This window comes from Sphaeramia orbicularis, chromosome 4 (assembly GCF_902148855.1).
Source record: "Sphaeramia orbicularis chromosome 4, fSphaOr1.1, whole genome shotgun sequence".
Classification (NCBI taxonomy): Eukaryota; Metazoa; Chordata; class Actinopteri; order Kurtiformes; family Apogonidae; genus Sphaeramia; species Sphaeramia orbicularis.
Window position 1 is genome coordinate 32,737,017 of NC_043960.1, and position 25,205 is coordinate 32,762,221.

The 25,205-nt window shown below is 39.7% G+C and overlaps 2 protein-coding genes across 3 annotated transcripts in view; both read right to left on the reverse strand.

The window, feature by feature from the left end:
• Positions 1-16,606, reverse strand: part of crocc2 (ciliary rootlet coiled-coil, rootletin family member 2) — a 50,744-nt gene extending 34,138 nt beyond the window's left edge. Inside the window, exons 1-3 of the mRNA XM_030132223.1 lie at positions 16,050-16,606; positions 15,028-15,178; positions 14,778-14,893 (exon numbers count right to left, since the gene is read on the reverse strand). Coding sequence (XP_029988083.1) covers positions 14,778-14,893; positions 15,028-15,178; positions 16,050-16,106 — 324 coding nt within the window. The 5' untranslated portion in view covers positions 16,107-16,606. The remainder of the gene's footprint in view (positions 1-14,777; positions 14,894-15,027; positions 15,179-16,049) is intronic.
• Positions 16,607-16,734: 128 nt separating this feature from the next.
• Positions 16,735-25,168, reverse strand: klhl30 (kelch-like family member 30). 2 transcript variants are annotated; one of them, XM_030132228.1, is made up of 8 exons: positions 24,863-25,168; positions 23,428-24,275; positions 21,972-22,176; positions 21,461-21,547; positions 21,159-21,314; positions 19,459-19,647; positions 18,265-18,410; positions 16,735-17,226 (listed from the first exon to the last, which is right to left on the reverse strand). In XM_030132228.1, exons 2-8 carry the CDS (start codon positions 24,199-24,201, stop codon positions 16,978-16,980), a joined length of 1,806 nt encoding a protein of 601 aa, XP_029988088.1. In that variant the 5' UTR covers positions 24,202-24,275; positions 24,863-25,168; the 3' UTR covers positions 16,735-16,977. The 2 variants fall into 2 exon arrangements, with proteins under 2 accessions (XP_029988088.1, XP_029988089.1); XM_030132229.1 differs by lacking the exon at positions 24,863-25,168 and having other exon boundaries at positions 23,428-24,348.
• Between the last annotated feature and the right edge of the window lie 37 nt (positions 25,169-25,205).

Here is a 25,205-nt window from a genome sequence, read left to right on the forward strand (position 1 = left end):
CCTCTCAACTTCACACAACCTAAACTCCCTGTGCACCACCCACTCTCTATCCTGGTGCCAGACACCCTGTCCTCACTAATACAAACCACATGGCCCTATAGAGAACTACAACACACTGCGTGCCTCTAGCTGCCCTCGCCGACTTCTCATTTATAAAGAGAGGAAGAGAAGGAGAGTGAGGGAGCCCCCTCCCCTAAAACACACTCCAAACCACCATCCAAGCCCTTCAAATCAACCCTGCGACCCACTCCCTCCCTCCTCTCCTCTGTACCTCATCTCCTCTCTGGGTGCTTAATCTCTCCAGCAGGCTCCAGGAGAGCCAAGACAATAGTCTCACTGTTCAACACTGGGCCCGGCCACTTTGCCACCATTATTAACACATTTTCAAATGCCCTTTTCAGAATTTTATGCTACAAACTACACCAGTGGTCATCATGCGCTTGGCTCTGTGCTTTTGGTGTTTTTCTCTGTGGACTTAGAAAGCACAAAAGCTTCTTTTACTGCCTGTTGTTGAGGTGACAGCTTTAGGGACTGAGAAGGGAGGAACAACATGGGCGGAGTGTTTGAAACACACAGAACTGCAGCAGCTGTGTTTAAAGGGACTCCTGGAAACAGCTGTGTGGAGCATTAGTGATTATGCATTTTTTCAAGTATTTTGGAACAACTGTAGCAATAACACTGACTTACTAACAAGCATGTTCTTTATAAATACACCTTGAATAGATGGATATAGCATAACAAGGTTTATCCCAGCAGTCCAACTGAGGTGATGGTCATGAGGACATGGTCATCTCAGTGATATCCTGGCAGCCAAAGCTAAAGAAAGGGTAACTAGAATTGCCTGAGTTAAGGCCTCACAGACTTCTAATGTCAGAAAACACCCTCTTCCACTGTTAGAGAATGTGAAAAAACCTGCTTTGTAAAGCTTTTTAAATCCCATTTATGTATCTGCTCCAAACTGTTATGGTTTTGTCCTTGGCGCATGCCAGAAAGGTAGAGAAAACAGAGTGGCAACACTTCCATAGACTCCCATTGTAAAAAATGGCAGACGAAATATGGACAGACTTTCGGGTTATGGAGGTGCCAATAGTTCCAAACATTGAGTATTGCGGCATCGGAACACATTCATTTCTATTGCAGCTGATCTAGCAACTCAATAATGAGATATCTTCATCTTTCAAATTATTAAGTGTATTTCCTGTATTAGCAGACATTTATGTTGTAAATTCTGTTATCTTTGTATGGAAGCCGAGAACAACCATGGTATACCATATTATTTTAGGGTCGTTGTCTCGTGATAACAAATTAATTAAGTCAAGAACAAACTTTGTTATCTCGTCATAACAAATTAATTAATAATTCGTTATAACAAGATAATGACCATAAAATAATACGTTAAACCACGCCCGTTCTCGGCTTCCGTATATTTGGTATGTGTTAGCATTTGTGTAAATGTATATCTTATACAACTATTATGTTCAATTTTCAGCTGTAGCTCGATCGTTAGCTAGCTTGACTTCGCCAGCTGTTGAGATTTAACCACTAGGCCTATAACTACAAATTATGGAGTTTCTAAGGTAAGGTAATGTTAGTACAAATTTGGTTATCAGTGGGTTTTATTTTAGTTGTTTTGCTGAACCTGGTGGTGTTTGATTAAGTTTGTCAGCTGAGGTAATGTGCTAATTAGTGTCACTTACTGCGGGTAGAAAAATGGGTCCAATTTGCCAGTTATTTTATTCTATTTGTAATTTACTAACGTTTCATAATGGCATGTGATGCCTGTAAGTAGTTTTTACCCTCGGCCACACTGGCCACAAGGTATTGTCATCAGTTGGCCGTTCGTCCGTCTGTCCAAAAACTTTGCCATGCACTGATAAGTCAGGCCACTGGGGGCAGTAGTGCGCCTAATAAGTCAGGCCGAGGGTTTTCAAGTGCACACACTTTATGTTATTTGTCCTGCGCTCGTTTTGTAAACCTACTTGCTGCATTTATGAAGCTAGATGTAACTCTACATCAAGAAGCAGTGAGCTTGTGATCAGGGCATGTCAAGGGTTTCAGTGGTGGATTTGAGGTCATGATTAGAGCACCTCAAGCTACTCACAAACAAGGGAGGTATCATTTTCAATAGCAAGTAGCTAAATGTTTGCTAAATGCAGTACTTTTAGAGGTCAACCACACTACTCAAAAGCAGAACTGACACAAACATACATAAAGTAGTGGAACAACAGTTGGAAATATACTTGTGTGTGGTATATTTTGATACTTACCATGCAATAACGCACTTGCTGCTGTCTGTCCCATAGAAGAACATGACAGTGCATGGTTTGTGTGGAACTACTGAGGCTTACCTGAACCACATGATCACCATAGCAGCTACATCAAAGCATGTCGCAACTCTCTCTCTCTCTGGCTCTGACACATGCCTGAAAATCACTTGGACTTTTGTCTCTCTACTTTAAATGACTTCAAATTTCCCCAAACTAAAGAACATAAGATATGTTCTAAATGTACGGCAAACCACCTCTTAATTTTCTTGACCATGGTTGTACTGTGGATAAGTCATACAGCAAAAGCAATGATTCTGCACTTTGTCCAAAATGGCTTTTCTTCACTCATGGATGGCCAGGAGTATATTAGATGTTAATCAATGAATGACATGTTACTATGCCAACCGACTCTCACTCACTCTTTTTAACTGTGAGGTGAGAGGGATGAGAAAAAGAAAGAGCAGGAAACATTGTCAGAGGATAAACAAATACTTGTAATAGACTTGGTGGTCTTAACTCACAATCTGACTTCAAACGTGACTAGAGATGTGTTGATCTTGCCCTGAAACTTGACTTATGATAATAATAATAATAATAATAATAATAATAATAATAATAATAATAATAATAATAATAATAATAATAATGGATTAGATTTCTATTGCGCTTTTCAAGGCACCCAAAATGCTTTACATTATTGATCCATTATTCATTCGCTCTCACATACATACACTGGTGGTGGTAAACTACATTTGTAGCCACAGCTGCCCTGGGGCAGGCTGACGGAAGCGTGGCTGCCAATTCATGCCAAATGACCCCTCCGACCACCACCAAACATCCATACGTATTCATACACCTGTGTGAGTGACACTGATGGGTGAAGCGTCTTGCCCAAGGACACAACGGCACATGACTAAGACTGAGCAGGATTCAAAACTCAGTTATTGGACGACTCGCTCTACCTCCTGAGCCATGAGATGTTTGTCTTTGTATTGTTTGACTTGTGACTTGATTTGGAAGTTAATATTCTTGACACGCAGCTTCACTTGAAACTTGCTGGTCTTGACTTGATTCTTGGGGTTTTGGGGCCTATTAAGTATAGGGCCCAAAGGCAATTCATGCTCCATTTTACTCTCAATTTGACTTGCACTGTGCTGAGCTCTGTGTGGCCTCCTTAATACAGAAAAAGTGCAATAAGAAGAGAAAAATTGCAAGGATGTACATACTTTTCCCTGCAACTGTAAGATCATGCCAAAAAAAAAAACCCAAAAACTTTGTTGTTTCTGTAAGAGTGTCTAATTTCCCAGATGCATCATGCACTCTGTTGACACTGCTCACTCCACCTTTTGTACCTTGCGGTGCACTCAGCAACCAGGTGTTCCTGGCAACTCCTAAAGGTCCCCACCCTGCCCTTATGAGAACTGTAATTTGCACGTTTTCCTACGTAGCTGCAGCATGTGGGCTCAGTGCCACCACTTCGTCCCTGCTCCACACACTATAGAAGAGGATGCTTTTTTTTAGTTTCTCCCCAGTTAGCTGTAAAGCAGGAGGCCAGGGGGCTGCTCTGGATTAGCCATGCTTCATGCAGGATGCTCCCAAGAGGGCGCCATAACAGTGTAATGCGAAGACCTCCACCTTTACTAAGCTTCGTTACACCACCTTGCTTTGCTTGGATCATTAAATCTCATCACCCAGATCTCCAAGTGCGTTTGAACTCATTGTTCTTTATAACCCACCCATCCACTGGTGACTGTTAAAAAGCAAAAGAGAGGTGAATAATCCCAGTCCTCTATCTGCCCTAACTCAGGGGTTTGCAGGGTTTACTGGGGGCCCAGAAGTATGCTCACTGAACACCCTTTCTATTTACGATCTTCCTCAAAGTACAATCCTCTGCTGCCTCCTAAATGAGCTTTGTCTCAATATCATTGGGATTGAGGTCATCTCCAACAATTCTGTAATAATGTCCAAGACTGTCCAAAAAAAAAAAAAAAAAAACCCAAATGTTTTCTTTGTCATGGTATGTTTTATGCCTCCATATGGTTGCTATGGGTCCTTTTTCCCTTTTTTATGCTTAAGTATCTGTTCCTTGAGCCCTGCTTATGTTTCCAAAGTAAAACACTACTTCGGCCTCTTAAAATGTGCTTCGAATTAGCTTTTTATATTTCTTGATATTTATGATTTGTGCCACTCCTCGTATTGTCTCTTTTGATAAATATTTCAAACAACATCAAGGGATAATCTTGCTTTGATTCATCTGCCAACAAGCAACAAGAGAATCATTTTCAAGGCCCTTGTGAAGGCTTTGGTGTTCGGGCCAAAGCTTGCTGCCTTGCTCATGTGGTAGATCAAAATCCAATCCATTTCACTTACCAAGTTATGATTACAATATTCTCTCGCTGACCTAATGTCACACCATTTAGAGGTAAGATAACTTGACTGTTCTTATATATTCTTTCAAGTGTCGTCTGAAACTTTCAAATTTCTTTCGGATAAGTTTCATCTATATTACAGTAGCCTTTCAGATTCATAAATATTGATCTACACACAGATGCATTTCCAGGTTCATCCCGCAACAAAGTCTTCTCCTTGTCTCTCCCTGTGTCTCTGATTCAGGCGACATCTGGCCATGAGTGCACAGTCCAGCCAGCATGTGAAGGGTTACAGCTGCAATCGTTTTCCCTGGCTTGGCCTGGACCCAGAGGCTTAATAAAGGGAATTAATGGAGTGCACTATCTGTCAGATTCCTAAACACAGCTGGAGCGGATGTCCATCGCCCCCAAGCTGCCCAAAAACTTACTATCCTGCTTGAACAACATCACCCCCCCCACCACCACCACTCTTTCCCCTTTCCCTCACATTACCCCCTGAGTGCTGACTCTGTGAAAGAGCCCCAGCTGATTGTGAAAGCTGTTTATGTATCATCACTGATGGTAATTACACAATGCGGGATAAGAAACAGTGAGAATAGAAGTGAGGCGGTGGGAGCTGCTGCGAGTGAACTCTCTAGTTATGAGGACAGCTGCTATGAGGGGATATAAATGATCTGTGTAAATAGGGCCTAACTAATAATAAATATGTGTAGTCACGAGCATACGTCTGACATTGAAGCACTTAGGACAATGTCCCCAGCAAGGACAATAAACTACAACATCAACACATGCATACACTGCGCTGCTGGGGACAGTGGGTGGGGTTTCTTTAAAAATATATTTCACAAAGTTTCCAGAGCACATACCCTTACATGTAAATAGTATTTAAAGATTTTAGATTTACATTCGATTTACATTATAACTCTACCAGGGAATGAAAACTGCATCTAAGAGTGGACAAACTCAAACCAAGACCTACTACTAATCAGTGTTATAGTCACATGATCGTAGACACATGCCTTGTTTTAACAGATTTACTTGACAAACACAGATGTAAGGCTGTGTGTGGGGAAAGTGTGGAGACTCACACTACCAGTGATTCCTGAGTGATTCATTCAGTGTCATGCACAGGAACAGAGTCCTGAGTGAAAGTGAGGGGCTAAAACGGCAAGAAGTTCAGGCCCACTATTGAACCATGGATCACATGTCATAAAAGTATTTAAATTATTGCAAATGATAATCTTTGTGTTCTTATGTATAGGTTTGAGTGTGTTTTGTGCTGTGAACTGGTTGTTTTGTCACTTTGCTAATTGTGTTACTAAACTACCAACTGTGTCCCTAGCCTGCATCTACTGCTGAGTGATCTGGCCAAAAGATCACATGACAATCACTTGAGCTAGAATCAAAATCCACAATCTGAATCACAATTTTCTCACCTCTTAGAAAACATAATGTTACAACTAAAATGTTTTCCTCTGATTTCTGGAGGCTTTGTGTGATTTTCGCTTTTTGTGTTTAAACTAGTATGCATCCTAACTGCATACATTTGTGACAGCTGCAGTGTTAAAAATTACTTATTTAAATAGTGGTGGCCCATTTTGTCCCAACAGTGTTCTATAATGGACCAAAAATGTTTTTTACACTCTTAATGCAAGTCTAAAGCATCGCTGTGAATCAGACTCCCTGTATGTCAGAGTTCATAAGTCAGTTCAATGAGCTTATCCCTGAGGTTGTCAATCCAGCAATCCATTACTTCTTCAGCACCAGCAAAACAACACATTACACAATATCTGCAAGTAACTGTGGAATTAAAATGTATACTTTGGTGCAGAAAGATACTAAAGAATCAATCCATATCTACCTTCATGCCCCAAACACTGATTTCCAAGTTTTCCATGCCTCTCTCACAGCTGGAACAGTGTGTAAAATTGGCTTTTGTTTGGCTTAGAAACACAGTCATATATAGTGTCAAAACTGACCAACTCCCAACAAAGCACAAGCCACCAGTACAACCTTCATGTTAAACTTCAAATAAGCATTAGATTCTTAAATATTGCCCCTCTGAAATAGGAAGACAGAGTTTGGCATTTTTGACAGTGAGCAGAAATGGCTTTCTTTGTTTTCAACAGCATGAAATTGGTGAATATAAATAAATAACAACAGAGATGCATAAAAAATGTCTCACACGAATAATTACTTTTCAGTCAAAGATGCAATTTTATTGCCTATTATAACTCCCTCCTCCTGTATTGTGTGTGGACAAGCATACATTTTGTACATCGTACACATAGTACTTTGGTGCTGATACACTGCTTTACATCAAATGCACTAAGGAAATAACTGTTACCTTTTCATTTTCAGAAGAAGTAATGCAGACTTTAAAATATATGTCCTTGAAGTAAATAAGTTAATATTCACTTCAAGAAATATACAGGTAATTATATTCTGATTACAACCTGTCAAACTGTAACCTTACCTTCATAGAGTTACTCATATTTTGTATTATAAATACATGTATTCTGCTACTTTCCAACACTGCACCCACTTGGTAAATGTAAGACTTCACATTAGATTAGACACTGTTGACATTTGAAAAAGAGCTGAAAAGTAGACTTAATGTTTGACTTTAAAGTCAGGTAACATGAGTAGCCTGATGTCAAATGTCAAAAGGTTTAATGGAATACTTTCATCAAAAATTCTGAGCTGGGATGGGCTTTTAGGCATATTTTCTCTGGGGAAGGCAATTAATTTTTACAATTTCATGATAGTTGAGAGAGTCAGACTCTTTGGCAGTGGTCCATATTTAAACTGCAGCTTAAATGAATGGGTTTGTGCCAAGAGGAAAAACAAACTAAAAACAGAGGGGGTAGCAGGGTTAAAGGGGACAGTAACACAATCCCTACAAACAGACTTTATCTGTTCCAACCATGTTTGACAGAGTTCTTGTGCAGAGACCGTGGGGATTTAAGATTTCAGAGGGCACTGGCAAATGGCAGTTGGTGTCAGAAATCATTCAGCACGAGTTTATCTTTATCTGACTGGCTGCCACACTGCAGTATTGTACAGCCACTCTCTAAGTGTTCAGGGAGGAGGGTATGGATGTCTATGTCTGAGAAAATGCACACTGGCAGGGCTCCAAAAGCAACACACAGGGTTCAGAATTCACCTCTACATGTTCTCCAACCTCCTGAGGCCATCAGACTCACAAACTGGGTCAAGGTTTATCCTGGTTCAGGTGCAATTTTCTGGGGTCACCAGAGATCATCCTGAGTGACTAAACAGATCACAGAGGAAGGCTTTCAGAGTCTAGGTGTGACTTCACCGGTATTGCATTAACAGTCATCTGTCAGGTCAAAGAGGCTCAAGCAGAGCTAGGGAAAAATAGGGGATTTGGGATAACCATGTATGCCTTCAGCCGTCACCCATTCTGTGGTAGACTGACACTATAAGCCTTAGATGGATTTAGAGAAAATACTTTGGTGTTTAGGCGTGATATGTAATGTAATATCTATTCACAGAATACTGTACATGTCAAAGGGAACAACCTTCATTTAAGTTCCTCCAAAACAACTACACAGTTCAGAGCAACTGAAGGTAAATCTAACCACAGTGGTTTCACAAACGCAAATGTGGAATGATAGCCATTCAGTCTGCTGGCAAACAAGACAGACACAATAATAATACTTAATAGATAGAAAATAAAAATCTTAAAAACAAGTCTTCCTGCATCTTCCACACATGAATCACTAAATTCTGTTTATATATATATATGTTAACATGTCCGCACTATTCTTGACAAGCTAGAGGGAAAACATCACAACCTTCTGATAGGTGACAAATTAAAACAGATATAAAATGTGTTCATAAGTTGCTCGAACATCACATGCAGCCAGAACACTCTCCGATTCAACAAGTCTGCAATCTCTACTAAGGAATAGAACACCATTCTTCCCTCATATTGTTTTGGTGATGGTGGTTGAAATCGTTGTCTAAAACATCATTCTGAAGTTCCCCATAGGTGTCTGATTGGTTTGAGATGTGGTGACTGTGAAAGCCACAGCATATGATTCACATTATTTTCATACTCATCAAACCATTCAGTGAGCCTTCATGCCCTATGAATTGGGGCATTGTCATCCTAGACCACTGGGAAGAGACCGCTCCCATCAGATTTTTCCAGTAATTTGTCATCCATCTGTATGAAAAACAGATATGAAAACAGATCTTATGCATTTGGCAACTGAGACTACTGCTGACTGATCAACCAGAAATCCTTGCCAACATGCAATTCAAGTAAACAGCAAATAGAATTTACTGTGAGCCTGTTTACACTCGGTTTTAAATGTGTTTCAGTGCTCCATACAGAGGACGGGACAGCTGAGAGACATTTCCCTTCACACCTGTGTCAGTCCTGCATATCTTAGGTGTCTAGCCCACCACTTGCGTCCAGATTTCATTACCTCCCAAGGCACTCCCGCTAGAACGTCTAAAGCCACACCCATGGGTACTACATCAGAGCCAGCCTTGTTCCAACTGTTCCAAATATTCTAATTATCGAGACTGACAGGCAAATTTGTTTGGTACACTGTCATCCACCCAACCACCATGTAGAGTACTGATGACATAGTTTTGTGTTATACCAGGGCACATTAACAGTCACACTACAAAACACATATGTGTTCAAATTCACCCCAGACTAACATGTGAAGTATGGCTAGATGATATGGAAAAAATAAGCCAAATGGTTATTTGTGTTTTTAAAGTAGGGAAGTAGCCTAACATTTCAGAAATCAAGATGTAGGTCATTCAATGCAGTCATAATGATGAAATGTTTGTTCAAAATGAAAATGTCGGTGTGCAAAGTTACTAAAGAGCGCACATCAGCCAGACATCAGTTAATGATATCGGCAAATAACAGTATCATTATCTGTGATGTTATATTAAAGGATTTTTCAAAGATTTGTATGTTTTAATGTGTGTTCTTTCAAAGATAATGTCATGTGGAGATGGAAGAATAATAGTATCTATTTTTATTTTTAGAAATGAAGATTTCTTTGTTAAGGAGAGGATAATAACTACAAAAACAAAACAAAAAAACAGAAATTAACAGGTACTGGCCTGGATTATCCGGTTTAAAATATAAGTAATTTATTTGTTGCCCAAATCCTACCCTTCCAACAAGTTTCATTCAAATCTGTGCTACAATTTTTGAGTAACCCTGCTCTAGATGGATAGAAAATTTCTATTAGTTATCAGTCTCCATCCATCCATCCATCCATCCATTTTCTTCTGCTTATCTGGGGCCGAGTGGTGGAGGCAACCGTCTAAGCAGGGATGCCCAGACTTCCCTCTCCCCAGACACCTCCTCTAGCTCTTCCAGGGGGATCCCAAGGCATTCCCAGGCCAGCCAAGAGACATAATCTCTTCAGCGTGTCCTAGGTCTTCCCTGAGGTCTCCTCCCAGCAGGACATGCCTGGAACACCTCCCCAGGGAGGTATCTCTAAGGGTGCGCCCAGCCACCCTATGGAGGAAGCTCATTTCGACTGCTTGTATCTGGGATCTTGTCCTTCGGTCATGACCCAAAGTTCATAACCATAGATGAGAGTAGGAATGGAAATTGACCAGTAAATCGAGAGCTTTGCCTTTCAGCTCAGCTCCTTCTTTACCACAACAGACTGATACAGCGTCCGCATCACTGCAGATGCTGCACCGATCCGCCTGTCCATCTCACATTCCATCCGTCCCTCACTCATGAAGAAGACCCTGAGATAGTGGAACTCCTTCACTTGGAGCAAGGCCTCTCCACTGACCCGGAGAAGGCATACCATCTTTTTCCAGTCGAGAACCATGGCCTCCGATTTGGAGGTACTGATCCTCATCCCACTCACTTTGCACTCGGCTGCAAACCCAATGCCGAGTGTATGCTGAAGGTCCAGGTTCAATGAGGCCATTAGGGGAACATTATGACGAAATATCTTCGTCAACGAATCGTTATAGCGTAATGAAAATGAGACAAGCCGTAACAAAAATGGTGGTCATGTGACGATAACTATAATTATATGTGTAACGCAATATTGTTGACTAATAAAAACGAGACTAAATGTAGTTTACAAAGCAAAAACTCTGATAAAATGTCTCCTCATTTTTGTTAACGAGATGAGACGAATTGATGTTATAATCTTTAGTTGCATTATTGCAGGTGTACCGTGAAATTGTGTGGTCTGCAGGTTACCAGATGTTTTGCACCCAGGGGGTTGGCCTCCTCTGGTTCGCACCTGAAGTCTGGATGGTTCGCCTTCTGTCTCATGCTCCAAATATCCATGGTCCAAAAAGACCAGCTCCCACTTTGGGTCTGCACAGTCGAGTATTGCAACCCAAGCTGAGCCAGATGGGACCCGACGGGTCAGGCTGGATTCTGACTCAATTGTGTTAGGCACGGTTTGGGTGTGGACAGAAATATGTGGCTCGGGCCACATATTACCACACGGACCCCCCCCCCCCCAGCCCCATTAAGGCTTCTCAAGACGTAGGGTATTTGTACAGTACAGCGACCAACCAAAGACTCACTAGACTTGCACTCATGAACATTCATACAGATATGGTAATTGACAGCATACGTATAATATATTTTTGAGTCCATAAGAATGATAAGATAACCTTGTTTGAACTAAAATGGGTTTGACTAAAAGAACATGTTGGTTTTGTCAAGACAATTTTGACCAGATTAAGTAGAACTGCATGACTAAAAAGAGACTAAAATATAATTTTCATTGACTAAAAGAGGATTAAAATTTCATCAGTTTTTGTCAACTAAAACTAGACGAAAATAGTCCTGTATTATTCTGACTAAAATACGTCTAAAATGTTCAGTTTTAGTCGACTAAAACTTGACTAGATGAAAAAAACTATGAGCATCACTAAAACTAATAAAGACTGAAATGAGGGTTTGGTACAGAGACTAGACAAAAACTAAAATTAAAACAGGCTGACAAAAACAACACTACTTTGCACTGCTGTTTGACCCGTAGGCCGAAACAACAGTGAGACACCTGTTCCCGACCCAAAGGTGCAGGGATGCAACCCTCTTGTTCACCAGGGTAAACTCCAACACATGGTGGCTGAGCTGTAGGGCTATGAGCAAGCCCACACCAGCCTGCCGCCTCTCCCCGCGGGCAACACCAGAGAAGTGGAGAGTCCAGCCCCTCTCGAGGGGTCGGGTTCCAGAGCCCAAGCTGTGCTTGGAGGTGAGCCTGACTATATCTAGGCAGTACCTCTCGACCTCCCTCACAAGCACCGGGTCCTTTCCCCCCAGCGAGGTGGCATTCCGTGTCCCAAGAGCCAGTCTCGGTGTCTGGGGATTGGGTAGCTGAGCCACCCACTATTGACTGCCGCCCAGTCCACATTGCACCTGTCCCCTACGGTTTCCTTTGGTGAGTGGTGAGCCCACAAGACATCAGGCTCATGTCATCCATTCAGGCTGAGCCCAGGCAGGCCCCATGGGCAGAGGCCCGGCCACCAGGTGCTTGCATATGAACCCCAACCAGGGCCTGGCTCCAGGGTGGGGCCCTGGCTGTGCCATTCCAGGTGACGTCATGGTCCTTGCTTGTGTCTTCTTCATAGGTGCTTCTGAATTGCTCTTGGTCTGGCCCATCACCCAGGACCTGTTTGTCATGGGAGACCTACCAGGGCTAAATTCCCCGACAACATAGCTCCTAGGATCATTCGGGCACTCAAACTCCCCCACCACGGTAAGGAGGCAGTTCAAGGGGGAGCAGTTATCAGTCTATCAGCTATAAACTATTAGCCCTCTCTGACTACGCTCTTAAAAGTGAGAGCATGAAAATCATTTCAACATACTTTAAGTCATACATTTAATAAAGTTGGAGGTACAAATACATACTGTATGCAGAAAAAACATAAAACACATATGGGTGCCACAACCAAGGTAGTATAGAAGCATTTGGCTGTAGGAAAACAATTAATGTTATCTGCATTAACATCACATCACAGCAAACACATCTGCCAAACAAAGATGTCTGGACAAAAAATATAGTCAAGACAGATAGGAGCTTTTACTGGAAAAGACAAGTCACAGCAGGATTCTCGTAATGAACCTCTTGACTCTGAAGATGCTACATGATCAAATATTCTGATATATTTGGAGTTACATTTTTCCTTGTTTTTCTAAAGTTTGCTATCGTGCAAACCCCACATCTCATACAACTGCTAGTCAGTGGTGCGAGCATCAGATGTTTTTTTCTGTTTAGTGCCTTTTCACACGTCTAAAAATATCAACAAAATAAATATGCTATATATATGTCTGCAAAGCTAATTAAGTTATATTTATAGTCTTGGTGTTAAAATAAGTTCCAAGAGTAAAGCAAGCAGTGGGAATTCATTAGATTTAAGTAGCAGAATGAAGGCAGTGTTATCACAAATGGCTGCTTTGTACACCATGAAAAATGAGCTTTTTCTTCAACAGCCTCAAGGGAGGAGGCCAGTGACCTTCACATTTTCCCCCAAAACAGCGACCACTACATGGAGGGGCAACCATGGGGGGCTATGAAGGGAGACGCTGGCCCCGGTGAGCACAGGGGGTCTGACTCTACCTGAACAGACCACAAGGAAACCCTTCATGAACTCCCCCCCCACTCCTATTTATACTTAAAAACACACATGCATTTAGACGCACAAGCACACGTACACACAATGGATGCTTATACAGTACAGTACTTACTGTAATATGAAAACAGCAGTTCTACAGCCACCAGGTTACAAAATGTATGACATAAAATATGTGCCTAATTGCATTTATTCAATCATGAGTCTGTTTCAATTGAATTACATGCAAAAGTATTTCACCATTCCCACACTGTTTGTTTGTTCAGCCCCAAAAGGCTTCCCCTGCTGGAAAATGCAATGCTACAGTAATGTTTACTGTAACCATATTCCATTTCAAACATATGTAGCTTTTTGCTGTAAATGCTCCAGTGTGGCTGAGTTTCTTGATCTCATCTCCAATCAAAACTGCACAAATTTACCATCTACAGTATTACATATTCAAACTCCTGTAAGAGCTGCACAAACATCACACATTACAAACAATTTCTGCCAGTGCACATGGAAAATGCAAAAGTAATAAGAGGTGCTGTGTCATGAGAAATGAGTCAACACATAGTATGTATATGTATATTTACACATATATGCGGTATTTGATCCATAATTATATATGTTTTGGGTTTTTTTTAGCTTAGTAACTACTTACAATTACAATTAGATTTAGATTATTGCAGTCTAAATATCAAAATTGAGCATTCCAAGTTAAATTCTTACAATAATCATCTTAATCCCTCTTATGTGCACAGATGTGGGGCAGTTATTATTATTATTATCCTGTATGTCCTATTTGTGACACACAAGTATGTCTATTTACAAAACTATTTTAAACCTGTGATGCCAATATTTTCATTCATTAGATGTGCAATTTCTAATGTTTGACAGAATAATCAATAAATTGAGCCCAAGCAGGAATTGGGATCTTCTCTTTTGAGACTTAAGTACACATTTGAAAGCACTCGCACATAAGGGTATTTGGCTACATTTTAAGATTTTAGTGACCTTTTGAAAAATGTTTTTTTTTTAGCGTGTGGAGATTTCAACTCCCAGAGGGGGGTAGCAGTGTCTCATTTAGTTGACACATTATCAGCCAGATAGACACATGAGCTGTGGATGGATGTAGCAATGATCTATGCTGTTTACTAGAAACTCCTTCTCATTTATCTACAGTATGTGAATATATATTATGCATAACATTACTTCTTTGTTATTGAGGATCATTTAAATAGTAACTGTGTGCAAAATACACAGTTTCACATATGTATAAATATAAAAATTAGCACAGAATGTGTTATCATAACATCCAATGACTTTCAAGATGGCTTTCAGTTCTTTCTTTTGTAGACAGCTGTCAGCTCTGCATGTAACAAGTTGCTCCCCAACACTGAACATTATTGTTTGGTATCCCATTTCATTTTGGTTTTCCATTCTACTACAATGCCATGAGGACATCAAAAGCTGAATATTTAAATAATGTTCCACTCAACCTTGACCTCAGAATGTGTTGCGGCCCTGTGTCTCCTACCCTGTCTGTGAGACCAGCCTGTTTGACTAGTGGCTGGTCACGGTCCATCTGGCTCAGAGAAAGCTGCTCCCTCAGGGCCCTGCTATCCTCCAGCTCACTGACCTCAGAGCTCTCACCTGAGATTGGAAAACAGATCATGCATACGGAAGTGTCAGTCTTACCAGATTGCATATACTGATAACTGATCTAACTATACTGAAGGTGTTCAGTGTTTTCTTTTGTGTGCTTCCAGGACAGCTCTCTTCCATACCAGTCAACTGATCAGTCAGGTTGCGGGTGATGATTTGACGGATGCGGGAGGAGACAGGCACAGAACTGACACTGGACTCCAGACCATCACCTCGGAGTGTCAACGTCCCGTCTCCTGAACTGCCAGAGTGAAGCAGGGACTCCTCCAACTTCTATAATCACAAAAATCACCCCAGCTTGTCAGTTAGCTAAGAGGAAAAGGCCACACAAATATCCCAACTTACTGATCTCAGTGTCTAGGGTTACTTTACTATAATCAAGTATGCATACTTAAGCACAGATTTTAGATACTTATGCTTCACTTGCTTATTTCTACAATATACTACTTTATAGCTTTACTCTACTACACCTCAGAGTAGTATTAGTACACAATTAGATACTGTACTTTCCACTCACACTCATTTGTTTGACAGCTTTAACTACTTCTCCGGTTACAGTTTTTCATCCCTTTCCTATCCAGTGATCACTACATACTGTATATCTCCAAACTTGTTGATTTTAAATGTTGGTGATAAACTGAAGGATGAATGGGCTGAGAAAGTTTTCTTCCCTCTTAAATTAAACTCTTTAAACACTCTCTTGGATCAGCTAGAAATACTGAAAACAGACCTGTTTTTCTGAACTCATGAAAACTTGACACTTACAGGGCAATGATGCTACAAATGTATGATAGTCTTTTAAGTGATAAGAATGTATTGCATACAAATGTGTAGCAGTAAAATGCATCATACATATTAATACAAAGGTAATATGAAATCAAAAACATAGTAAAGTATACAATCTTTTTCTTTATTTAAATATTTTAAGTACATCTTGATGATAAATTGCATGCTTTTATATAATTACATAAGTCTTAGTTGCATAATTTTTACTTGTACTATCTTACAGAATCAACTTATAGTATTTCTCATAAAGTTTTATTGTAAATCGATGTACTTACAAGTGCAGTTACCTAAATGTAAATATAAGCTAACATTAGCCAAAATAAACGGTGTTACATAGTCTACAACCGGGATTACCAACCTGAATCACAGCCTCCAGTCGAGGCGAGTCTGCACCTTGCTCCGGGTGGGAACTCATAGTAAAACAACTCCGTTTTTATCAATTAAAATATTAGCAAGTAGCATTAGCTTATGTTAGCGTTTTCCCCAAAATAGGGTATGTAAGCTTATGCTAATACTGCCTCCAAAAGTAGCCAAATGTAAGGTAAAGAAATCACAAACCTTGCATTCCATTCAATTAAAGCAATTAAAGATAAGCATTGAACGGACACATGCATAAAAGAAAGGCCATGGGCTCTTTTAAATCAGAGAAAGAACTTTTGTCCAGCTGAGAAACTTTAGAACCAGCTGCTGACGAGAAGCACCATTCTAATCTCTGTCGACGTTACCAAGGTGACAGTGCGCTTCCGGGCCGTTGCCATAGAAATAGAATGCTGGCTTGGTTGTTGCTATGGTAGGACAGACGCCATGAGTTGGATTCCAATGGATTCCAGTGGGTTAATGATAAAAAGAGGGTGAAAGCTAAGTAACAGCCTCTCTCAAAGACAATTTATCAACACTACTGGTTGAACAGATTTTTCACTTTTTCTTTTTTCGTCACATTTTCATCATAAAATGTTTCTATGTTAAAATCACAGATAGTATGATAATAAATAACTTTGACCAACACAATAACGTGATAATAATAAATAACAACTGCAGTCAACTATATCTACAAATATTTAATAATTTTCAGACTATTCAAAAACACAAGAATAAATACAAATATCAAACACACTGTACAAAGTATAAATAAACACCTGCTGTGAAGTAATTGAGTTCCAAGAAAACAACTAAGAATACCTGAGGGTCATAATACACACTATTCTTGGGCACAATGACATCCTAGGATAAACATTCCGTATGTAATGTGACTGTCCCTAAATTTAATCTGTCGTATCATGTGACAGTTATGTTGAGTCTATGGGGAATAGTTCGTTCCACTGAGATGGGTCTAGAAAGATGGTGCACACGCCGCTGTAGAACCAAAGCCTCGGCAGGGAGCACTCAACCTCCCAGGTGTTGGACGCTCGGTTGTAAATCTCTACCTCTACCCCATAGTCTCCTTCCATGCCTTTCCAATGGCCTCCTGTGATAAAGAGCTTGCCATCCAGTGTTACCAAGCCCCCATTTTCATGGAGCATGTGGAGAAGTTGAACCTAAGGAGATGGAAAAGGAGCATCAAAACATTTTTTAGCAACATACAGTAGTGTGCAGAAGTCCAAGGCCAACATTAGGTTTGTTGGTTTTGTAAAGTTATAATGACCACACATATGTATTTCTCAATCACTGTATTAATCCTTTACAGGGCACTCATAGAAAAACTCTGAAATTCCAAATGACAACCTTAGTGTGTTATTGGAGGATCTAAAAAGACTTTAGTACTTTTGTGAAATTAAAAAATAATAATAATAATAATGTCATATCGAAAATCCTGGTCAATGAAGTCACCATATTTTGTTCCTTACCTGTAAGTGCCACAAAAAAAATATCCAAGCAGTATGTATAAAAAATACAAGAAAAACACATGACATTATTAGAACATTAGAACATCATAAGTGCTGATCCAGACACCTGTCCATATCCACAATATCCCTTTAAACATCATTCCTTACATTAGTACCATTACTTCATGGTACCTAACAAAGCAGGTACACTCACTGCTCATGCAGAGGTGGACCTTACAGACCCTGTAGACCACATTGGACCTGAGATTGATGACTCACTGTCCTCACTGGAACTGTTGCTGTCACTGTCTTGTAATGTGTGCAGACATTACCAAAAATAGTCTCTTACCGATAAAGGGTTTAGGTATAATCTGGATATATGGGAAGTATGTACCACAGTAAAAACAAAAGTTTCAGGGAAAAAGCAACTTCTACTAACCAAAGTTGTAGTATCTGTACTTAATATGTCTTTAACCCTTTTGTTCAGGCAATATGACATTTTTGCATTAATTAAAAAAAGTCTTTAGAACCCATTTAGCTCAGTTTTTTGTGTGTCTTTTACAGCTGTGTACATACACGCATTTCCTATATTTTCTTGTTGTATTTGAAGAAAAGAGAATGGGAAATACATATATATACTCATTTCAACCCCGCAAAAACAACAAAGCTAATTCTTTGGCACAGTACTGCATATATCTATACAACTAACTGTACTGACATAACTGTAGTCACCAGCTGTTCTAGACCCACCTTCTGCCACATGTTTGCCTCTGGATCGTAAGAGTAGACTTTCTTTGTGTTATCAGCAACCAAATATATAGTTCCATCCACACAGACTGAACGAGGAGAGGATAGATACTTGGGGATGAAGGGTGAACATATACTGATCCAGCTATCTGTAAAGAAAATGTAAACACATGTATAGTCAGGGTGCGATTTGTTGGGAAGGGTGGTGAGGATCCAACCCCCCTTTGGTTTTTACATCCCTACTTCTGCTGAATTTATTTTATCCTTGGTGGGGGGGGGGGCAACCCTGTCAATGATTAAAAACCGAATGGATTAACAGGCAGGTTGTGACTGAGTTTTCTTACACCTATAGCCTACATTGCTGGCACTAACTTTTCACCTGAACTGAACTGTCGGCCGTCTCGGACTTCGCAAACGTCCCCATGCACATAAATACATTGTACACCTTACCTATCTCTCTCTGTGTATATCAGTGTCTTTCTCGCTCTCAAATGTCAGGAGGTATGCACGAGGTACGCACAGCAGGCTGTACAGATGTACGTCTGCAGGGCCAATGTACGTGTTCAACACATGAAGTCTGACATCAGAGCAACTGTTTACTTAGTCTAATTAGCAGAATTATTTTGAAATGTTGTGAAATCTTAATCGATTAGGTTTTATGTTACATTTTACAGTCTGATTGTGTTGCCCATTCACCATAAATCCTCTACCATGTTGGCGTGATGGGCCCTTATCCATGGTCCTGAAACTCAATCAGGCCATTTCCCACATCTCAGGTGTGGCCGTCACAGAAAATTAAATGTTTCATCTATTTTTAATTTGCATAAAAGATGAATATTCAACCGTTTGACGTAATAGGGCCTATCATTAACTTAAAAAAGAATGCTGATTGCTTGTTTTTTCATGATTAAAAAAACCCCCAAACAAATAAAAAAAAACAATCCCCCTCTGTTTTTTTTTTTTTTTTTTTTGACAAATTGCACCCTGTGTATTATAGAGCAGGATATGGCTGAGACTGTAGAAGTAGATGATTACAAAAACTGTTCTGAAGTCAGGGGTCCAAATTAGCCTTATTCACTTGACCCTACGGTACATGAATTCTGACAAAAAATTATGCAGATTTTTTTAATGTTATGTTTGTGATTCAAAATTGTGGTAAAATTAACAGGACTGACATGTGCTTCAGAATATTCTTACCGATGACTGGGTTGTAGCACTGCATAGTCAGAGCATTGTACTTCACCGCACATGATCCAATCACATAGAGCTTCCCATGACATGCTGTGGCGGTGAAGTTTGTCACGTATTTTAAGGCAGGGCATGTCAAGGCCCAGGTGTCGCTGTAAGGGTCATAGTGCTCCACCTCAACACGGTCCAACGTTGTACCTAAAGAAAATAAATAAAAGCACAATGAGTAGAGAGGGTGAACTGTGGTCTCATGGAGATTCAGCTGTTACTACCAATCCACAGATTATATACTGAACTATCATATATGAAATACATGCACAGGTCAGCTGAAAATATACATGACATATACAGAGATATGAGAACTAAAACAAAAATTGAACAATTTAAATATCTAGATCAGGAGTTGCTACACTTCTCAGAGTAAAAATGTGATATTTCTCTTACTAAAAAAAATCTAATTGACATATCTTATAAAACTAAATTATAAAGTGCCACGACCTTAACTTTTTTACTGACTTTTGGTGCCTAACTCACTCTAAGAAACAAGTATGAGTGGGAATGTAAGAATGTCAGTGTCAGCAAAAAATCTGATGGAATATTAGCTTGGTAGCAAAATATAACATCACCAACAAACTCAAATACTAACATAAACAAATAAACAGAAGTGATTTACTGTTCCACTTTGCTCTGGATAAATGCTTTTACTTCTTTTGATGCAGAGTTTTCAACTTTCTGTAATGAATATCCCTCCACCCTCATTTTACACACAGTGAATGGCTTTTATAAACTTGTTCTCTTATTTTTATTTTGACATGATGTGTGTGATGACAAGTTACAATCAATATTACTTAAAAACTGATTAAAATTTCAGTTTGTAAAAGACAGAGATCCTGCACACACTCTTTTTCTATTTTAATTAGAAGAATCAACTGTTATATCATATCATTATTTTTGTATTTTGCTTTATCAATTGAGGACCCAATAAAAACAGGTCTGTAACCCATGCTGGCTTCTGGCACTTTGGGAGACACAGTTCAAGACCATGCAATGTATACAGTTTGAGACATAATTATTAGATCATATGAGATTTTCTGTAAAAATTTTGTGTAAAAGACATTCAACATGAGTTTTTTGCATTCTGCTGTTGGAATATCACTTGTTTCTTGATTGTTTTTTTCCCCATTAGATGTTATTAATATACAGTAAGGTAATAAATTGGTGGTTTGTTGTCATTTATTTAATTACAACTCATTTATGTATGTTCAAAGCAAACATTTCGTGCATGTTTTGCCTGATTTTCACCTCACATGTGCATACTAAAAAGCCCTGATAGATTTACAAGTCACTTTTATGACAAATTTTGGCTTTTCACTACTTTGTCACAGTGGTCCAATAATTATTTCCAAAGCTGTACGGACATTTTACTACAGTTATTTCATATATTTTATAAAGCAGCACTGGTCTTAAAAGGGGTATTTATGCCATACATTACATTTCCATATGGGTCTAAGAGGGTAACAGCTCGAACACAGATCAGAAATACAGCGCTGCATTCACAGCCTGGTTACATTTGAAGCTTTTTAACCACTAAAGAGAAACACACGCAAATTTATCATAAAAGGGCAGATTAGTTACAGGGTTTATTAATGCTTTTTGTTTCTCTGTAGGTTTAAGACACCACAGGCGGGACTTCGGATTTCTTTCCCTACCTCCAATGACGTATATTTCCCCGTTGAGCGTTGCTGATGTGTGGTTAGTCCGAGGCCGGAGCATGGGAGCAACAGTAATCCACCTCCCCTCTTTTGTGATGTACTTCCAGGTCTCTGTGGTCGACCAGGTGTTTGTGTTTGAACCTCGCGAGCCCCCTGTCAGGCAGACCAGAGCACATAGTCAGGAGTCTGTTATTGTTTTACATTCCTTCACAAAAAAGAAACAGCACTCAAAACTGTTCATTATGGTTTCTTTTCTTACAAATGTCTGTGTTTTCAAGTGTGATATAGTGTAAAATTACCTGTAACATACACGTCATTGTTCAAAGAGACCATGGAGTAACCCCACTTGTTTGGGTTTGGGAAATTGGGGAGTTCATGCCACTGTTCTGCACCAGGAAAAGCAAATGGAAATTGAAGAATTACTTTAAATCCACAACAACTGGCTTGAAACAGCAGAGAAATTAACTTCTGTGGCAAGAAGTCAACAGCGTGGCCAAGCTGTCCCACCTCAACATAAAACCAAAACCCTCCAAATGAGACACAACAACCCTTTCCATATAAAAACATGGACATGGATGCCTTCTTCCAGCCCTGTGCAATAAAATGCTCATTTAAGGAACTGAGAAGATGATCCAGTTTTGTCACATCCAGACCACATTCCTGCAGAGTCGTTTTTCTGTCAACACTACATTTAATGACCTACCACACATCCAAAAACCTCGCCAATCTGTTTCGAGGAATCAGGCAGCTATTTCCTAACAAATGTGAACTCAAACAAACTTGAAATCTTAATATGGGAAATGTTCTTACTGGTCTTTGTGTTGTAGAAGGCACAGTTCCGAGGCAGCAGTTGTCTTTGCAGCCTCGGGTCTCGCTGCTCATCTTCATCAGAGTCATCTTCATTGTCTGAGTCATCTAGTGAGCGACCTCCCATCACAAATAGCACTTCTTGGAGGTTTGGTTGTGGACTCTGAGAGTTGACTCTGTCCATGTAGTTTGGCGCCAAAGTCATTTTCTAAAAAATGTAAAAGCGTCTTTATTATTTTCCATTAGTTCAGTTTGGCTTATAATTATAGTTTGGTTTTAATTAGTTTTATAACTGCATTAGTAGTTTTAGTTTAGTTTTTGAAGGAATTTTGTTTAGTTTTTGTGTTAGTGGTTTTTCACATACTGTATGGTGACAAAACCCTTAATTCATTGAAGCTGAAAGAGGTAGGATGACAGAATGAGTAATATCAACCATGATTTACTTTGTGCAAAGCCAATTTAATCTTATCCACAATGACTCCTTAATGATAGAAGAAAACCAACAGGAAGTGGATTTTACTCATTACATTCCACTTTAGTTTGTGTTGCATTTCTATTGAGTTTTCTGTGTCACATTCCAGTAACTGATGCTTTCATTTTTATTCAAGTTAACTTTTTTTTTTTACCATTTGACTTCAATATTATATTCTTCGCTTTTTTGTTATTGCTATTCATTACGTACATTATTATTTATATTTATATTGCAATTATTACATATACTATAATGACTTAAACTTGGTGGATATTTTTCTTAAAGCTACAAATGAACGCAACACTTATTTTAAAGCTGCATAATTGTTTTTTTGTCCACTTGGAGGCACCATAGCCTCACAACAAACAGAGAACAACTCATAAATTGTAGCAACATTTCAATCAATATATTATTATAAAATGTAGCATGTCACATTGAAAAAGATTTTTAATTAAAAAAAAAAAGTCTACAGTTTCAATAGTCAACAATTTTCAATGCTCATTTATTTATTTTTTTTGCTTGGTTTGATAAATATTTAATGTGGAAACAGAGACTACTTTTTTCTATAGATTTACAGATACCATCCCTTGTTCTCATCTATTCAACCTCTTTGTCTTCTACAATGTGTAATGTGACTTATCTCACCACCGTCTGAAAATGTTACACATCATAATTAATGCACTTTTTTCTTTTTTTGTGACAAATTTTATATTTAGTTATGTAAATAGGGACATGCACATACTACACTTTGTTTCTAGAGTGTCTAATAAATGCAAGTCCAGTATTTTCCTTTTTAAATATATTTTGGTCTTAAATAACTTTTCAGAAGCTTACAATGTCTATGTTTTTTTTTTATCATAGAGTGGTATTAAACTGATGTAATAAAACTACATACTGTAATAACTCTTGTAAGAAAAATGTGATTGTTTTAGGAAATTGACAAGAGAGAGACGCGTAGTGTGGGTAGGAGAGTGTGAACTCACTGACCTCCCTGTGAATATTTTCCACAGCTTCCCTGCAGCTGGGAGAGGCCTGCACCAGATTGTCCTTCAGCAGGTTGTCAGCCAGATAGCCCGGGCTAAGCAGAGAAAGACGGCACAGTGTCAGGAGTTCAGCGAGGTGGCAGAGCCGGGTCTCCACGTCATGTCCGACCCATTTCAGGACGGCCTCCACACGTGTGCTCTCTGACCGGATTTGTAGTCCATCATTGGACAGGCAGGCATGGAGTCTGTCTTTCTCCAACAGCAGAAACTCCTCACTTTGTTGAACAGCTTCAAAGTTCTCTAAGAGGAACCCCCATGCTTTGGCCACCACTTCAGGGCAACCATGAATCTCCCCAAACTCCAGAATCCCCAGACAGTTGGTGGCATCGATCTGGTGCTGGAGGTATCTGCTGCACACTGCCCTCACTGTCTGGAACTGCAGCTGGCTGGAGGTGCAGATCAAACCCTCCACATTGCTCTGGTTGATAGTCAGCTTTCCTGTGTAGGCAAACTCCAGTAAGTAGGCCAGGATGTCAGGGTCAACATCATGCAGCTCCACACGTGCTGCTATGCTCTCCACAAAGTCTCCAGAGAACATGCAGCGGAAGTACATGCTGCAGAGGGCCAACACGCCTCTGTGACAGGGGAAGTCACGGCCGCCGGCGCTTAGTGTCACGTCGATGAGTTTGGGGTGAGAGCAGAGGGAGCGCAGGCCCTCCAGGATGCTCTGAGGGTGGGAGGACAAGCAGAAGTCCAGGTCATCCACATTACGCACCATGGTCAAGTCTAGTTCACTAGTCGGGACAGATCTTCTTTCAACAGGGACAGTGGAGGGTTAAGTTATGTGCTGACCTGAAAGTGTTGACAAAAAGTGAGAGGTGTTATTTAGCAGAAGAGAGAAACCTGGAGAGATTTTATAGATTATTTGCACCTTTCGAGAAGACAATTCAGCAGTTTGGCTGTAGATGAATCATCACATACTGGTACACTGTTAAAATGCTCTACAAACTTAAGGAAATTTAAAAAGGGTAGTTATGATTAAATATTTGAAATTCAAAAACTTTAGGAATCAAAAGAGGATATAGGATATATCTGTAATATATTGTCTTTAAAAAGTCATACACAACATTTGTTTTCCTTTTAGCTGAGTTAAACTCTGATGTTACACTGTTGACAACACCGTTTTGAGTCTGTCTGAAAACCATCCTCTTCAGTGACCTTTGAGTTTAGATTGTTCTTATTCAACAACAAATAAGTGTTTCGTTATAGCAGCTTACTCAAATATGGCGACACTGTGTTAGAGGGATTACAAAGTACTGTTAGCTCATGGTTTGTGAGATTTACTGTAAAAGTCAGACTATACTCTTCTGTACCCACCAACAAATTCCATTTTCTCGTTACATGCTATGAAAGAAATTGAGAAAACAATACAAACTCACCACAAAGGCAGAGAACAGAAATTATGTCTCATCCCTTCATCAAAAAAGCTGTTTGTAGCCAAGCAGCTGGTTAGATCAACATGGAGTAGGGCAGCATGGCGAAGAGCTTATGCCAAGTCATTGGGACGGGCTGCCTGTCGTTCACTGTTATTTTTAGGACCAACAGTGACACCGAACTGAAGGCTGATACCAAACAACATACATGGGAGCAGCAGCTGCTGTTACAGGCACATATTTAGCATTCTACCAAGATAGAAAAGGACATTTAGCTTTGAATGTTTAAAAGTTACAATAACTAATAGACCAAGTTTATCCATGTGTTCTAAATGAATATGGTAATGGA